Source organism: Anopheles stephensi, chromosome 2 (genome assembly GCF_013141755.1).
Source record: "Anopheles stephensi strain Indian chromosome 2, UCI_ANSTEP_V1.0, whole genome shotgun sequence".
Lineage (NCBI taxonomy): Eukaryota > Metazoa > Arthropoda > Insecta > Diptera > Culicidae > Anopheles > Anopheles stephensi.
The window spans coordinates 52,548,383-52,565,748 of record NC_050202.1 but is presented as its reverse complement, the minus strand read 5'-3'; the positions used below and the strand labels follow the sequence as shown (position 1 = coordinate 52,565,748).

The window sequence follows — 17,366 nt, the reverse complement described above, 5'->3', positions numbered from 1 at the left end:
GTGTTTGGTTCACCCCGTGTCAAACTGTAACTATTGTTTAAGATTCCATTAAGTGATTGCAAAGCTCCACAGCATACTTACAACATGTTTGGAAACCTTCCCCTGAGTTTATCAAAAGTTACTTTGTGTGGATCGATGCGCTGTAGGTTGTGCGTTTGTGTGGTTTTTGTTTCTTTTAATTCGATTTCTTTTGTTTTTTGTTAATTGTTCATACGCGGTCCGGTGGCCGAGGCGATAACGGCGCCAGTCTTCACACAGCAGGACCGGGGTTCAAATCCCATCCAGACCGTCTCCCCATACGCTGGGCTCTGACTACCATATTCCGGGTACAATCAAGTCACAGAAAGCCCGGAATGGCAGGCCGAGACCTTTCGAGGTTGCAGTGCCAAGGAAGAAGAAGAAGACCGCACGTACTGAAGTGCTGGTTCGGACTTTGTAGTATTTGAATCAAGATTACGTGTACTCGATTGTTCGATTTCAACTCATTAAAATTTATTTCTTCTATTCCTGTGAGTGTTTACGGCACTCATCCACTCACACTCCCCAAGCAACAGCCATTCACGTTACCAACCGTATAGCCTACTTTTAGGCGCAAAATTCAAGCTGGTGTCATTGCTCGGTCGCCTGCGACTAGTCGTACAGGATTGCACTATGGGCAACTAACTGATCGGTTTACTAAAACAAATAGCTCGTAACTTCACTGATCCGGTATGCATCAAAATGCTATATTGCTCTTCGGTGCGGTCGGTTTTGGAATACGCTTCAGTAGTATGGTGGCCATCCGCTGCTCGTCCGCAGGCCCGGCTGGTTCGCTCTGCGCTTCTGGAGGGTGGACTTGAATACGCTGGACGCTGTGTAAATGCATCGCGGAGCGCACGAACCTATTTACGAGTTAAGTCGGCTAGGCGACTTCAGATGTTCCTAGGGAACATCCCTTACTAGCTCGTTGGAGACTTCGAGACCTTACCTCGGGTAGGGGGACTCTCAAAGCTCTTGAACAGATTTGGACACAAGGTTCCTAGTTGCAAGCCCGGGAACCAACTCTCACGTTGGCTGGGGAAGACAGCTTTATTTATACCAAAAATTTCTTAGCTTATGGTTAGTTCATTCGCCTTCAGTTAGGTTAAAACTCTTTACGTTATTGAGTAACTTCTTGGTTGACGGCAAGAGCATAGCGCTTCGTTGTAAACAAAAGAATCAAGTTACTTATGGAACTTTCCTTAGGGTGGTTTCGTTTTTGGTCGTTTCCGTTTCTTTATTCGTTCACCTGCGTATCAAATTCGTATCCAATTATCATTCATTGATATGCTTGTTTCGAGGCGATCGATTGCTATGCTCGCATAAAATGTGTCGTTATGATTATGTCTGTTTTGTTCTATTTGTTTGCGATGGTTCGGAGTGGATAAAGTTTTACGCTTAGCTGCTGACCGTTGTCTGCACCGTGCGATGTTTGGTGCATTGGTTGGTTTGGTGTTTGGTCAAATTTGCTGAATATGCTGTTCTGCTTGGTGGGGTATAGGGTGCTTGAGTTTAAATAATTGTGGCGTAAGGTTCTGGTGTGATTGACCGTTCCTATGTACGTGTTTATAAAATGTATGTTTTCATGAGGTGTTTTTTGAGATGTATAGCTGCGATGCTACAGCTGTGCGCCACTGGGCCTCGAATCGCTGGACCAACGGAACTGTAACGTTCAGAGACTGTTTGTTGCGGGATTACTACACACCCGGATCGACTCGCCGGGGCTTCTTGCTGACCTCAACCTATACGTCCCGCCGAGATCGCCCCGGGCTAGATCGTTACTCGACGTGGAGGATCGCCGTTTATCGCCGTTTTATGTATATGCCGTGAATTTAACGTCGTGTGTGATCGTCACCAACCGGACATGTCGCGCACCGCGTTTTTTAGCTGCATTCGTGGTGTGCGTCCCACTCTTCGTTAATTTAATTTATCCGCGTTTATTCATGTAATGTGCACTTTGTAATTTTATGCTATATTCCGCTTCAAGAGGGCCTCATGCGGTCCGTTGGAACAAATTATAATAACAATAATAATAATAATTTGTATGGGATGTGAGAGATAAGGTTTGGTCCCTCGAAAATATACTATCTCTCGGTGGACAAAAGAAAATGCCTAGTTGACGGAGCTGTCAAGCAGCCTGTTTATACTGCGTAGTTAGATGTTATCTTCTTCTCCTTCCTTGTCACAACAACCTTGAAAGGTTTCGGCCTGCCATTTCTGGCTTCTACCGCTGGGCAGTGGAAGTGATGCCGGAAGAGGTACAAACAGCATATAGGCCTTTTCAATTAGTCGAAATGGCATTTTTCGGAGTTGAATGTTTATTTATCCGCGTTGTTAAGAGCACTTCATCCTATCTCTCTCTCTCTTCTACCGAAAACTACCATGGCAACACATAGCAAGTGAGAGAAAGGACTAGAGAGAAGCGAAATCTATCCGTGATTTAAGCTTGAGGAGATGAAATCTGTTTGACGAATAGATTTAGCATTACCACCTTTTAGGTTGACCTTTTAGCGAAATCTTTTAAACATCTCACACACGTTCTCTGGCGTTAATAAATTCAAATAAATCGTCCTTGTCTCGAGATGTTTTTTACCAGCAACAATATGTGTTACGAACGCGACAGCGCTAGGAAAAAAGGAAGGTAACCTTGGGCATAATCAAACCAAATCTTGATTAAACATGTTGCATGAAAGAAACACTTCTTTCGATAGAATGTCCCACACACCGAGAAGATTTCAGCTTAGGCAGCAAATCAGCGCGGATAAGGCACAAGCAGCGCGCGACCAATGTTTACGATACAGTGTGGCGTACACAACGCCATTAGCGCGGTGCTAGAGCATCGAGAGTGTTTACAGAACAAAGCGCGCCTCAACATACGCATTCAGCGCGATTAAAATTTACATTACAGCATGTGACAAACGGCAAGTGCGTCCAGCACGATGAATGTTTACCTTATGTGAAACGAAAGTCTTCCTGATCAATGAACAAACATTATAGCATTGGTTTGAACTGGTGGTTTGCGACCACGATAGTGAGTTAAACTTTAGCATAATGCGGCGTTAGCATAAAGGATACGCAAACACAAGCTGGAAAGGAAATAGTTAAACAAGAAAGAATGATCTTTCGTCTAGTTCTAAGGTACCCCAAAATTTGTATATAAGGAATCAACTTATTCAATAAAGAGGACACAATTCTTAACCGGCGAACCGAACACTTCGTAAGAGTTTCAGGGTTCTTTTCAGGCACGAGATCCGAAATAATCCTTCCCCCCGGAGAACGGATTCGACCCCTCAGCGGTGACTACTTCTCCGACAGAAATTACTAGGAATCGTGACTGTGAGAACCCTCCGAAAATCTCCCCTTGCTCCCCTCCGAAGACCGGATCCGACACCTCAGCGGTGTTTACCACTTCGTCGGAAGCTAGGAAAGAAGCCAGTGTCCAGGCGTTGGTTAGCGGAAGATTCGACCTCGTCCTCCCTACGGAATTCGGGCCGGTGCTCTAGTAGTACCAACTGCTCCGTCGGAGGAATTGGAAGAATCGCGACCGCCCCTCCCATCAGGTCCACTTTTGGAAGATCACCCGGTAATCCGGGAATGAAGCCACTTGTCTGACCTGTGCGAGGTACGTTGCATCCGTCGATTCAACACCCGAAGGAAGGTGCGCGACTCCTTTTCCGAATCGGCCATACCTTCGCGTGGCCGGTTCACCAACGGGGACGTTTTACGTCCATTGTTGTTCCCGTAGCAACAAAAATATGCGACACAAGCCTGCCTTCAGAAGCAGCTTGGAGATGTCGAAATAATCCGTTAAAGAAACGAAAAAGCTGTTTTAAAATCCAAAATAAATATGTTGTCATCACTATTCAGTAAGAACAATGTGCATTTTGTTTTCAATATTTATCATGTATATATTTATATATATATTCATAACATATCTTTTAAATATTCATTAATATTTTACCGTTTTTTTGTTTGTTTGTTGTTTACTTTTACTTTTCCATTCTTCATTTCTTCCAACCCCGCACTTTCTTACTCCGTTCAATTGTTCTCGTGTTTCGCATCAATGCTCCTTTTATGCGGGATTGATCGTGGTTGGTTGTAATTTTACGCGTTTCCTTTCCTTTTCTGAGTTTTCTTCTCACGTATTTCTTTTGCTATTGTTGTTTGGGTTTTTGCTGTTGTTTTCTTCTTCTTCCTTCTCGTTCGTTCTATTTCCTCCACTAGTTATGTTAATGTGTGTATGTAGCTGCTTGGGTTTAGGGTATTTCACTAATGTTTTTCACTGTGTTTCGCATTTCATTCACGTGGATTACTAGTGATTTTTGTTTTGCTTCAATCGTACAGCGGTATTTGTGTATGTGTTTCCTTTTTCCTCTCTCCTCTCATTTTGTTTCTCAATTTCTCTGCACACTTTCGCTCCTACAATACATTAGCCGTAGCAGTTTGCATGTACTGTGACGATCAATTTTACCACTTGTTCTAGCTTTCTCCTCCTGTCTTCTTATCTTCTTGCTCCAATTCGGTGTAATTTTGTTATCTTCTTTTATTTAATTTTGTTTCTGTTTTCTTTCTTTTGTTCCACTACTGCTGCTGCTGTATGACGATAAAGGGAATGACGATTTACTTTACCTACCTTTCCCCACTCGCTAACCCCATTCGCTCGCCAACTGGTGGTGGTGGTAAGGGTTAAGGGTTTCGTTTGTTTTTGTTTTGCTACATTAGTATTTTTTTTGCTCCTTTTTTTCTCTCGCAAGTCACAATTCGTTTCGGGAATGTTTTTTTTTTAAATTATTATTTTGGTTTTCGTTTTTGTAAGCTGCTTCTTTTACACGTTAATTATCTTCGTACGCTGTGGCAGTGGTTGAGACATGTAGAGTATTATCTCCTGCGTTCTGTTCTGTTCGCCCCCTGCTGTTCCTCTTGCTGGTCTGCGTTTCGTGCCAACGCAGTTCGAGCTTTAAGCTGTGTTCTGTTACCGAGTGTCTGTGTCTGTGTCTTTAAGAGTTTAGTTTTTTTTATTTCTATTCGCCTCTCGCCTTTTGTTTAAATGCATTTGAATGTGTCGATTTGTGGTACATTCCGTTTTTGGGGTACATTACATTCGCTTCTGTCCGTATGGCGGAATGGAACAGTTTTTGAAAGGGGAAAACATTGGTCAACAACTCAACGAAATGTGCTGCTTGGTTGGTGAGCATTTGAGCTTCGTTATTCGCTGTCGTGGAAGGATAACTGATAATAACGGAAAACGAACCATAGACGCCCTGAACCACATGTTCGGCCCATTCCAGCCCTGTTACCATGAACGATTCGATTTTGCTTTACAGTGTCGCGCCCCAGTGCATAAAGGGAAAAAATGGGAATAGGTCATTACGCCTACGATTCTTTTACAATTTGCGCTTTGAGTGTCATTTGTTCTCCTTCGTTTGCATCTTGTGTATGCAATTTTACGGCTTCTTTAGCATGATTTTAATGTTATTGATAGCGAGGGTTACGATAATGGTGATTCATTTTTTATGGGTGTCGTCGTATCGATTTTACGGTCGTAACATGTAGTTGCATTTCAAATCAAATCATTTATATAAAGTACGCGTGATTGTATTTTGTAACCCTCAAAAATTGAGTCAAAATATCTTTGTCTAACACTTTACACATTTTTGTGCAAAAAAAAGCCGAAAGAAAAATAAATTAATCGCTTCAAAGCGCTTTTGGTGCATAACCGTACAAAAGACTTCAATGCTTAAACAGACCAGAAACCTTTTTTATTTTCATCTTGGGGATTAATGAAAAATCGTTGTTTGAACATTATTACTCTAGCAAGTTTAATTTAAAAAAAGTATCAAAAAACGCGTAAAGGAAAATTCTTAAAAGAAACCGATTTGAATGTTCTGCCTCGTTTTTTTTTGCGATCTCACGGCTCACCATTCTCACCATAGTATGTACACACTAAAACGTGTTTCAAAAGCTGTAACTGTTGCACTCGCTCCCAAGCCTTCGCAAGGAACAAAAGAAGCAGATAGCTAACAAACCAAACCTACAAGCTCTCGGGCAGTTTGCCAAAAAGTTTTTCCGGCGCCTTGTTTTTCTTTTCGTGACTGAAATGTTGTGCCTGTTAAACGTTCTTGCTTTCTGTCGCTTGTCATTAGTTACCTAATTTGGTTCCTTTAGCTGTCCCTTTCACCCTGAAAACACTAGAAAGGATACTTGTACAGTGTGATGCTAACGTTTAATATTCTTCCTGCCTTCCTATCCGCCTCACCGTCTTCGCATATCCACTTGCACGAAACTAGAATGCTGCCGGACCCCTATCTGAATGCCGACAAATCGTTACCGGCTGTGGTCTGCTTTTCACAAAGCAATTGTGCTGCTGTTTTCTTTTTTACTAATCGCTTCACTATATTCTTTACCTTTCGTTTCACACACAACACTAGCGCTTGCTTTACCGCCAGTAGCCTAAGTTTGCTCCGCTTGAATGTGTGAGTGTAAGAGTGTGTATGTGTGTGCATATAAAAATGTACGAACAGTGTACAGGAAAATGTGTGCGCTGTCTAGAAAAGATAATGTTGGCAAAGTAAGACTTCCACCCAGGGCTTCCTTTTAGACACATTTGTTCGTGTGTCTCTGGGGACAAAAAGGCTCTAAACTCACAAATGGTTGCAATAGTTGTAATATTAGTAGTAGTAGTAGTAGTAGTTGTAGTATTTGTTGGTGAAGAAGATTCGTTGCAAAAAAGCAATGTCCTAGCCGTTTCAAAACAATTTCTCTATTCTATTGTGTGTTTCATTGTTTTCATTTTGGTTTTCTATTTGTGAATAGTTTTTTTGTTTCGTAAAAACAATACAAATAACGAATCTTTGGTGCTGTGGTAGTAGGTAGTAGGAAAAGCGTACCAGACAGTTTTAGGATGAGCGTGTAGATCATGCAAATAAGCTTCTAGCACGGGAACCATGAGAGGAAAATACCTGACCGAGGGCATGATCGAGACGCCCGTTAGCTTAGCAAATGAGCACACTGCATATTCAATAGAGACGCATGGTACTTCATGTATCGGGTGTACTGACTGAACGATGGAGACGCATGGTACTTCATGTGTTGAGTGTACTGACTGATCGATGGAGACGCATGGTACTTTATGTATCAAGTGTACTAAGAATAGACACATGATATTTGAGCGATCGAGTCTGCTTTACGTTTGATTGAAACGCCTGCTAACTCATCAATCGAACATATTTTAGTACAGTACTAGTAAAGTTATAGTAGTAGTAAGTATAAAACACAATGAATTGAATGTTCAACTAATATTGAAAGTTTTTCAATAAATGCTTATCAATAAAAAAGAATGTAACTTAAAAATTAAATTATCATTCGATTTATGACGCTTTTACATTCATGGTTTTAAACTTTACACCCAATTAAAATTCAATAACCAGGCCACCGCTCAAGATATTTTCCTCTCATATTAGCTCCTGTCCTTTGCTAAGAATAGTTCATTACAAACACAAAATCATTTTTCCATTACGCTACCTCCACCTCTCTTCCGTCTCAAAAATTTCTACCTCCTGAAACGCTAGCGAATAGCGAATTCACAATCGATTCGTTCCGCATTCGTTCCTGCTGCGGCGCAATGGCCAATCGTTCGTTTCGTTGCCCCATTGTTGGCCCCCTGCCATGCGCCATGGAACGTAGTGGTGTATGCGTGTGTCTTATCGTATTGTAAATTGTTATCAAAAAATAGGTTAGTTTCACTGACGCGCTCGCTTGTCGTGTGCAATGGCCAACCTACTTCCTTGCTTACTTCCATTCGCGCAACCCATTCACCTCGGAGTACTAGCTGTTCCTTCTTCCCCTAGCGGCGTCTGCGTTAGCGGTATTAGTCGTGTAAGTATGTTAAGAATGCCTACCTCTGCCTACCTGTCCTTGCTGCCCGCTGCTGCCCCATCGCTATGATATGCTTGTAAGTTAAAGCTCCCATCAAAACCGCATCAACCGGAACTGAGTGGGAAAGTGTGTGTGTGTGGGAGTATGTGTGGCTTGGGTTAAACCCCTCGAAGAGTTCGTTTCCCACAGCGCTTCTATGCACTGCCGCAGACGTAAGTGTAAATGTTTTGCGAGGGAATAAACGCGCTAGGCGGGGCGGATTGCAAACGATTCTGTGTATGTGTAAAATTGTAAGTGTAATTCCCTCCTTTTTAAAACAATGAGAAAAACAACTCACGATTTCTGCACCTCCCAGTTTGCTTAGCACTAAAATTCTTCTGATGGATGGATGTGAGTGGACACAAAAAGGAACTGAAGCGATTGTGGACTGTTAAACTCACGCCCTGCTTGCATACTCCTCAGGCGCTGTACCATCTGAATGTGCCCCTGAAGGTATGCAATCATTTGCCATCATAACATCCCTTACGTCCTATTTCCATCGGTTGTTCCTCGGACTGGTGGATCGATAGTTTGTAGAATCGTGTTTTTTTTTGGTGCAAATTTTTTGGTGGGATTGCAAAACCGACGCACGCGATTCGCTTTCACGTTTTCGGTGTTCCAAGATGGGATGCGTACGGCGCGAAATGTATCATGTAAACGTTTTAATGAAGTAAGTGCGACCGAGAGACAAAAAACCTAACGCAAGTCTTTACGATCCGTTGTACCGTGATTGCAACAACCCCCTGATTGCAAGATCCTTCAAAAGAAAGAAGTCGAATATTACTTATAGTTGTGTGTAGAAAAACGGTGTCCTTTTCTTGTGTGTTCTTGCGAGCTAATACTTCAAATGCAAAATTCAGTTGCTGTAGGCTGATTGTTCCGTTTTGTTTCCATGTGTTCGTTTGGTTGGTTTTTGGTTGGTTTGTTTGTTTGTTTCTTTGCTTTGCTTTCTCGTTTGCTCTGTTTTTGTATCCAACTTTTTCTTCGTTTTTCTTTTCCTTTATTTCGAGTTGCGCCAGCTGGATCAAAAGTTGTACATTGAAGCATGTTACCGATGCACACTCAGACAACACAGAAACAACGCTTCACCATTAACTTAAATGCTACCTGCATCAATACATCGGGTTGTTTCGTTTTGTGGTTTTTTTTCAATTTATTCCGTTTCTTCTGTTTTCTGCCACTACCAGAGCGTTGGTATACATCGAGTTGTAGTTTTTTCTCTGTTTTCCTCTGTTTTCTTGGTTAGTTATTGATGCTGTTTTGTGTTAGATTTCTTTAAGTAGTTAAGTACTGTAAGTTTTGCGCGGACAACTTATAGTTTGCTTCTTACCGGACCGTCTTACCCTAATAGCCGTGTGGGTTTGTTGTTTGTTCCATTAATTACAGTTTGAATTCTTTGGTTTTTGGAGTTAGATTTGCCCTTCAATAAATGCATTGTTTTGTGGCTGAAGTGTGAAAAAATGGAATGAAAAATGTTAAAATGATTTTCGAAAAACAATGAAACACGTCATTTGGTGCATAAATTGATGCCTCCGGAGTACATCAATTAAATGGCATGGAAGCATTGGCGGGTGCTGTTACCTATGGAGGAGAATGCGTGAATGTTTGTTTGTTAAGTATATTGTAAAAGGTTTGCCTGACTTTCCTTTCACCGCAGCGGTCTATTACACCTCAATTGCACAGGGTGTGGCTAGAAAAAATGCACAAACGCAATGCTACATAGTCTGGTATTTACGGTCGATTTAAACCAAATCACTCATAGTGTCCCTTGCTTTTTATCAATTTCAGATAACTGTTGGTAGAAATATTTTTAACGATTTCTTAAATCTTCACTCAAATTTATTTAAGGTTCAGGTCTTATCATGAGCCCGAACTGAAAAACCCAACGGATAGTGTTTGGATAGAGACCCTCTAATCCTTTAGCCAAAACTGGAATGAACGTTACACAAGTTGGCCTATAGGCAAGACAGGTGGTCTTTCACACTATGAGACTATTTCAAAATGTTTAAGGTCATCAAGCCAAACCTTGAGATGTTAGCTAGAAACTTTCTCAAGTAAGGCTGGTAAAATGATGCGATCATCACGATTGCCTTAATCATGTCACTTCATTACTGCACATTTCCACAAATTTTCAATCAATTATTTCAAACCCTCTCGAGTGCAGCTTTCAAGGAAGCACGAGCAAATAATTTGCTTTAAAAAGAGTCAATATTGACACAGGTTGACCGAAAGATTCACATTGGTTCGTGCCACACCCTGAAAGAGATGCGCCTGACCGGTATGCAATATGCTGGATACGTTGAGGACGATTTCAGAACGTTACGCATAGCATACCTTCAGGCGTAACTAAGTTAAAATTACAACCCCTCTCATGTAATTCTGCTGGTGCAGCTGATTTCGATTACTGCCAGTTCCCAGTTCCTTCAATGGTAAAAACAAAAGCCTTCCTCTCACCTTCTCACAAAGGAACCTTGTTAACGATAGCGACCTAATGTGCCTCTAACGTAAAAAACACGAGGTGCTTCTATCGATTAATGACTAACGAATGGTTTCAGTTTATGATCATTACTTCCCACCATTCATTCCCATACATTTTCCCTACCTATCTCTCTCTCTCTCTCTTTCTCTCACTGCTGTTGCTGCTGCTGCTGCTGCTAGAGGTGCATTTTAAAAAGCTCCTAAAACTGATAGCAAAAAATCTCTTTCCCCTTGTGTCCTTTATACCATTTTTTTTGCTACATTTTCCCCACCCTTATACTTTTGTTTCCCTCGTTTTGCGTGCATACCGAAATAGGAAATACGTATCGTTTCGCGCTTATAGTTTGCTGATTGGGGAGGTTTCCTTTCCTGGTTGTTCTTTAGTTGAATTTTTGCTTCTTTTTTGTTGCTAATATATTTATAATGTACGTTGGTGTATATATATATATATTATGTATATATATATATGTATATTTGATACCTATCATTCTCATCACCAGTTCGTTCGCAAAGGGAGTGTATGTGTAGATGTATGTATGTGTGTGTGTGTGTGTGTGTAAACGGTGTGTAAAGAATGTGATTTGTAGAGTTGACGATATGAAACGGTATGATATTCGGTGTGTATGTGTTTCCTCCTTTCTCTCTCACTTCCACCAAGAAAGTGGATTCTTTCCTTCTCCAGTTCGCTTTTCACTTGGGATTTAGATAGGTGGTGCACAGTTCTCTGCGGTCGGGACACTTACCATATTCAAAGGGGGTTTTGCTTCACTTACCAGCGTAAACTAAACACGTTTACCAGTAATTTTTCACGAGCACGAGCAACAACAACACACAGCAACAGCATGATGGAACAACGACGAAGCAGACAGGCAGACAGACGTTCACGGGGCTTTGGGCGATTTCGGAGCGACCGGTCTTCGATGGTAACACAGACAGACGGCACTAGTAACGACTTTTCAGCATTCAAATCGTGATGGCAGCTTCGAGTGAGCATCTCACAAATGGCAGCACACACGGTACACGGTTCTCCACATCGAATGCATCCTTAAGCATCCGGGACATACATTGGTACTGTGCGTGGATATCCCTGTTTGAGTTTTCATGATCCTTTCCCATCTATTTTCCCAGTCAGAATGATTTTGTGTTTTTTTTTTGTGAGTTCGATCGATGATGAATCGTTGTGCGAACAGGTTGTGTAAGTGATTGAATTGAGCTGTAATGGCACTCAATCACAAGTAGTAGTCAATCATTGGCAGTAGTAGAAACGTAAATACTGTTCAATAGCTCATCATTATCAAGTTCTTCTTATCCAACAACTTCCCCTCCTTCCCCATCCCTCTCTTCCACTCCCTCTCTCGCCCCTCCTCCTTTGCAAGCAGACAATATGTGAGATAAAAACTATTGCAAAAAACCTTTTGCACGACTTGTAACGGTAGTAACGGTAGTTGGGTTTTCTTTATGGAGTAGTAATGGTTATGCAGTTTTCAGTTTTAAATGGAGTTTCGCTTGTTTCTATGCGTTTTTGTTTTAGTCTTCCTTACCCTCGTTCGTTTCTTTACTTGGAATGATGTATGTTTTTGGTGTTAAGAGTCTGCCCTACAAACTACAAAACTCCACATAGCGCACGCAACAAAAATGGGATCATCTGACTTGTTTGTTCTTTGAAGAGTTAGTTAGTAGTTTGTTAAAATTGTAAGATGATGGATAGATGTTGTTTCTTGTTAGAGCTAGTTCGTAATTGCGTAAGTATGTTTGTTTGCCACTATCAAGATGGATTTTTCTTCCCTCTCTGTTGTTCTCTCTTTCTAATATCATTTCCGTCAGTCAGCGTATTTCTAAGAGTCCTATGTCCAATTTGTCTGTCCAGTTTGTCTATTTTTTTCCAGCACCGCAAGAAATTGCTCCTCAATTTCCGACGGTACACAATTCTAACGAAATTGACTCCATATTTACAGCTATCGATCGAGTGCGGATTAGTTCGTATAACGGCGAGGATACTAATGAGACGTACGATTATGGTGTTTAACGTGGGGTGGGGGATATTTTTCCCCCCATTTTCCATCCGAACCAGGGGAAGAAAGCACAATCAACAAGCGTCCAAGCATCGGTTCCAGGCTTCGGTGTTTCTTCTTCTGTGCTTGCTTTGCTTTGCCCTCATATTTTTCTCTCGATTAGTATTATTAGATTAGTGTTAATATTGTTAAAGCTTTTGCGTAATTGTAATGATCGTTCCGAACTTGGGGGGGGAGAGGTTGAGAAAATTTTGTCCACTGTAAAGTTTTCCCTTTCAACGTTTTCTATTTAAAAAAGGCGAAACATAAAACGATCATGCTTTAACATTCCTGTGTATATGTTAGCCACACACACACACACACATACTAACAGTTTAAAATCAAATCAACAGGAAAGCTTCAAGTGCCCTTAGTACACGGGATAAAAGTTGAAGAACAATTAGGATTAATAATTTTGATTCAAGACATTGCATTACTGCCGTTTGCTTACTGCTTACAAGACTGTGTGTGTGTGTGTGTGTCCTTCCTGGCCTTCCAGATGACTTCAACTAACCCCACGCCTTCAATTCCTTCGCCGCGGTTCAATTCTTAGGCAAAACTCCTTCAAAGTAACGCAAGACAACACATAACGCTTCAGAGTTATGATGAGATTCTCGCTCTCTCGCTCTCTCTATCTCTCTCTCTTTTAGTACTAAGAAACAAAACAACAATCTACCACCTTTCTTTTAATCATCCCTGTTCTTCCGCTGGCTGCTCTAAACACGACATAAAATTGACATTAAATGCGCAACATTAGTACGGTAGTGTATGGCAGCGATCTCGCCTTGGAGATGGTTTTAGAGGAAGCAAGTGGACAGAAAGATGTAGTGGTGGTGGTGGTGGTGGTGTGCGAATGTTCCATACGATTATCTATACGCTCAACACGTCCTCCGCCGACCATGACACCATAAGATAAGGGGAACAAGGGTCTGCATAATATGACTTTAGAATTACCATTCTTGCCTAGTATTCTTGTGCTATAAAAGTGTTCGCACAGTGCCATAAAACGAGTATCTCTGTGTTTAAATCTGAATTGTGGTTTGATTCGTTACGCCAAAATCACACACTGTTTTAAGCAAGTAGACACTTGTGTTATGGCCCCCGAGAAACACTGTACGAGAGATGATACAATGAGCGACTGATCCGTCTGGAGTAAATGTGTGTATGTATGTATTGTTTAACTGTTATTCGTTGCCTTGTTTTTTCTTCATTAGTTTCCTTCCATTTTCCCTCATTTCATGAGCTATTTACAGAGAGAGAGGAAAACCAAGGAGCAAAGGTACTAAAAACCAAAAAAACCTCAACATTGATACCGTCGTATTCGCTAGTCTATGTATGTAGTACACTAACAGAAACTGCCACACACACACAGTCACACACATACACCTACCGGGCGCTTTAACAAACTTAACACACGCACAACACGCATCGTGTTTGTGGCTTCGCTTTTGATCGAGATTACTAACTTTTGCTACTATTTTTACTAGACTGTCGCTACTAACTACGCATACTCATAAGACGAAACGAAAGCTCTATCTTCTGTTCTATATCTGCCTCTCTCTCTCTCTCTCTCTCTCTCTCTTTCTCTCTCTTTCACACACGCATTACGAATAAACCGTGCTGCAAGCAATGAGGGGATGTTTTCTTTTCTAACTGTAGGCTGATGGATTTAAAGCCAACGTTTAAAAAAGGTAAACAGTGTTTAGCATTGTAATTGTGTTTTGCTCAAGTCCGGCCAAGCCAAGTACCGCCCACGAGCGCCGGTGACGCAGGCAAATTGTGTTGTGTTAGTCTTGTTCGGTTTCACTTTATATTATTGTATGTGTCGCTTCTCCTAATTGTGTTTCGTTTTTTCTCTTTCTAATTTTTCCTGTTTGAATTTTCCTTTTCTCAGCGTACGCACGCTCTATTCTATTGCACTTTTGCCCTCTGTTTGCCTTTTTCTTCTTTTCTTCTTTTGTATATGACTATTACTATGGCGATGTCGCTAGAATTTTTTTTTCCGCAAGTTTTTTTTTGAATCAATATTGCCTTATATGCTCCCTTAATGGGCGTTAGGAAAAAGATGGTTCACGCGGCCATCCCGCAGCAAGCACATGGTTGCTACTGATTGCACACTAGTTAGTCCACATGGTCACGGTTAAAGCGTGTATCGAATATACGTGAAAATTTGTCTATGTGTTTTCGTATTAGCGATCGAATTTTGGTATTTTTTTTTTGTTGTTGCTTTGCTTTTCTTTACCACCTTATTTATGATTAAATGTTGTATGTGTTGTTTCGCTTTTCGACTATCGGAGACTTCCGTTTTTGAAGGGGGGAAAACGAACGATTTTCCTTACGATTTCGACTCGCATCAATCTTTGACGAGACAAAGTGTCACCTTAATTATGCTCAACAATTATAACACGAACATAACTCTTTTAGGTTTACAACGAAAGTAAACAACTAACAGTAATTGTATGTTGATGTGGATGTTTCGCTCCACCATTGGGAAAAATTCGAACTAGACGAACTTTCACTCCAAGAGCGGTAAGATCATTTAATAGAACTACAATGCTTTTTCTTACGGTTTGTTAGGTCAAACTGGGTTTTTTCGTCCACTCGTGTCCACTACCTCTCTTACACTATCGAAAGTAATTTAAAATAACGAATAATTGATTGTTTTGTCTTAATGTGCTCTATCTGAACGCAAAAATTCAAACATGTCCTAAGGGGGTTTGTCTTGGTAATACTGACTGTTGGTTCGCACCCTGCAACATTTACTTCATGTCAAATGGTTCATCGTCGATGGATGTCTTTGTGTCGCCACGACTACCGTTACTACCATCACTCGGCGGATTAAAGCTAGGCAGGAAAGGATTGGTGGAGGCATACTGGACCCGGTACGGGTTTGTGTCCGCGCCTTTCGTCCCAGCGCCACCGCCCGACACCGTAGCAAACGGGCTACTGTTACTTCCGGTGCTAAAGTACGACGAAGACAGACCACCACCGGATCCGATCGAGGCCCCACTCGTAGCCATTCCACTGTACGATGCGGACGAAAAGCCGGACGATTCGTAATCGTACCCGCTGCTTTCGAGATCACCGGCCGACGATCCGGCGGCGCCACTGTCGATGCTGGTCGAACCGGTGCCACCACCGTCGCCACCACCGTCGCCACCAACGCTACCACTGCCCGAAGTGAGCGCCCGAAGCCGCTCACTGATGCCGTACGAGCTGGTCGTACCGGACAGCAACCCTGAAAACCCACTGCCCGACGTGCTCACGGACGTACCCGAACCGACGCCGTACGACGAGTAGATGGACGAGTTCTTGGGCAGTGTGCCGTACAGGTTCATGCTCGTAACAGCGGCCGCTGTCGTTACCGAGCCGGACCCACCCGCCGACATGCCACCATCGAGCACGGACGCCCCACTACCGATGCCCGTGTACCCTAGCGAAGAACTCATCGTGCGAAGTCCACTGCCGCTGTTGCTGGTGTTGCTGGTGCTGCTGCCACCGATGCTGCTGCTAATGCTGCTGCTTATACTACCTATTCCGCTGCTACTAGAGTAAGCTCCCGCTGAGCTACTGCCAGCCGCGGCTGTTCCAGACGGCCCTGTTGAGGACAGTTCGGCCAGCTTTTCCCGACCCAACGACAACGGTAGAGTGCCCGTATTGCTCACGATCGTACGCGAAAGTGATGAGGTGAGCTTGCGCAACAGCGACGATGTACTGCCATCGTCCGACGTGTCCTGACCGGAAGATCCACTGCTCAGCTGACTGGTCAGCTTCAGATTCGTCGACGGGAACTGATAGCTTCCGAGCGTTTGAGATCTTAGCGACGACATAAACGAGCTACCACCGCTAGAGGAGGCCGCCGTCGTTGATGGTGCTGTCGCTGCAGCTGTGCCCGACGTGGACGCGGTAGACGTACCGGTAGCGGGCAAGCTATCAGCTCGATCGAGCGGATCCTGACGACGCAACGGGGAGGGCGATCCCGACTTGTTCGGTGACTTGTCACGCTGTATGCTTGAGGCTGGACTGGACGATCGGTACGATGACTCGGAAGCCGACGAAGGTGACGGTGATACTACCAAGTTGTTCTTCTCATCCAAACTGAACGTGGTGATGTTGAGCGTACTGGTCACCGGGGCAGAGGTTACTCCGGACGCCGAGCTTACCTTACCGTACAGACCGGCGGAAGAAGACGAAGCAGCGGCAGCGGCCGATGTGGCAGGCCCAGCACCTGCCGCTGACGATGCAACGGACGACGCGATCGACGATGTCGACGATAGGTAGTCGGACCCGGCAGACGCTGCAAACAGCGAGCTAGTACGGGCGTGGAGTAGATCCGTCGCGTACGACGTTGAAGCAGTCGTTCCGATGCCTCCGTTACTGCCCGATCCGTTCGAGTATTGGGAGGTGCCGGGCGGCTGGTGCTGTCTCGAGCTGGCCAAAATGCGGCTCTGTGTGTCAGACTTGAGTGAGTAGCTGCTGGTAGACTCCTTGAACTTGACCGAGGCAGGTGATGCTCCACGTTTAATTGTATCAGTACCTGGAAGAAGAGACTCGCATGAGAAAGAAGGCATGGCAAGACTTGCGCGAATACCTACCCGACCCCGAACCGGATGCGGACGAAGTGGAACTAGAGCTTGGGGAGGGTGTGGCGTGATGTGGCGATTGGACGCGCTCCGCCAAGCCCGCTGAGACCTCCGATTGATGGGGCTGCATGAGCGGGAAAGAGAATAAAGCCCACCGTTAGCAACGAGCAAACCCACACCAGGACAGCCGCCGCGTATGTCATTAAAGGGTGCTTGAGAGTGCTCGAGACCACGAGCAGATACGGAAAAACGAAAACAACAAGCCGGCAGCTACGGCCCATGAGAAGGATGGCAAGTTGTGTCAGTGTTGGTGTAGGTGTTT

General features: G+C 43.3%; 1 protein-coding gene across 6 annotated transcripts in view; it reads right to left on the bottom strand.

Annotated features, from left to right (window-relative positions):
- Positions 1 to 3,900: 3,900 nt before the first annotated feature.
- The window catches only part of LOC118502670 (rho GTPase-activating protein 100F), a 54,811-nt gene continuing 41,345 nt past the window's right edge, over positions 3,901 to 17,366 (bottom strand). For 4 of the 6 annotated variants that reach the window (XM_036035142.1, XM_036035143.1, XM_036035145.1 and 1 more), the window contains 2 exons: positions 17,057 to 17,168; positions 3,901 to 16,998 (listed from right to left, as the gene is read on the bottom strand). In XM_036035142.1, the coding sequence (XP_035891035.1) occupies positions 15,221 to 16,998; positions 17,057 to 17,168 (1,890 nt within the window). In that variant the 3' untranslated portion in view covers positions 3,901 to 15,220. Of the gene's footprint in view, positions 16,999 to 17,056; positions 17,169 to 17,366 lie in introns of those variants that run through there. The other 2 variants (XM_036035147.1, XM_036035148.1) reach the window with 2 other exon arrangements.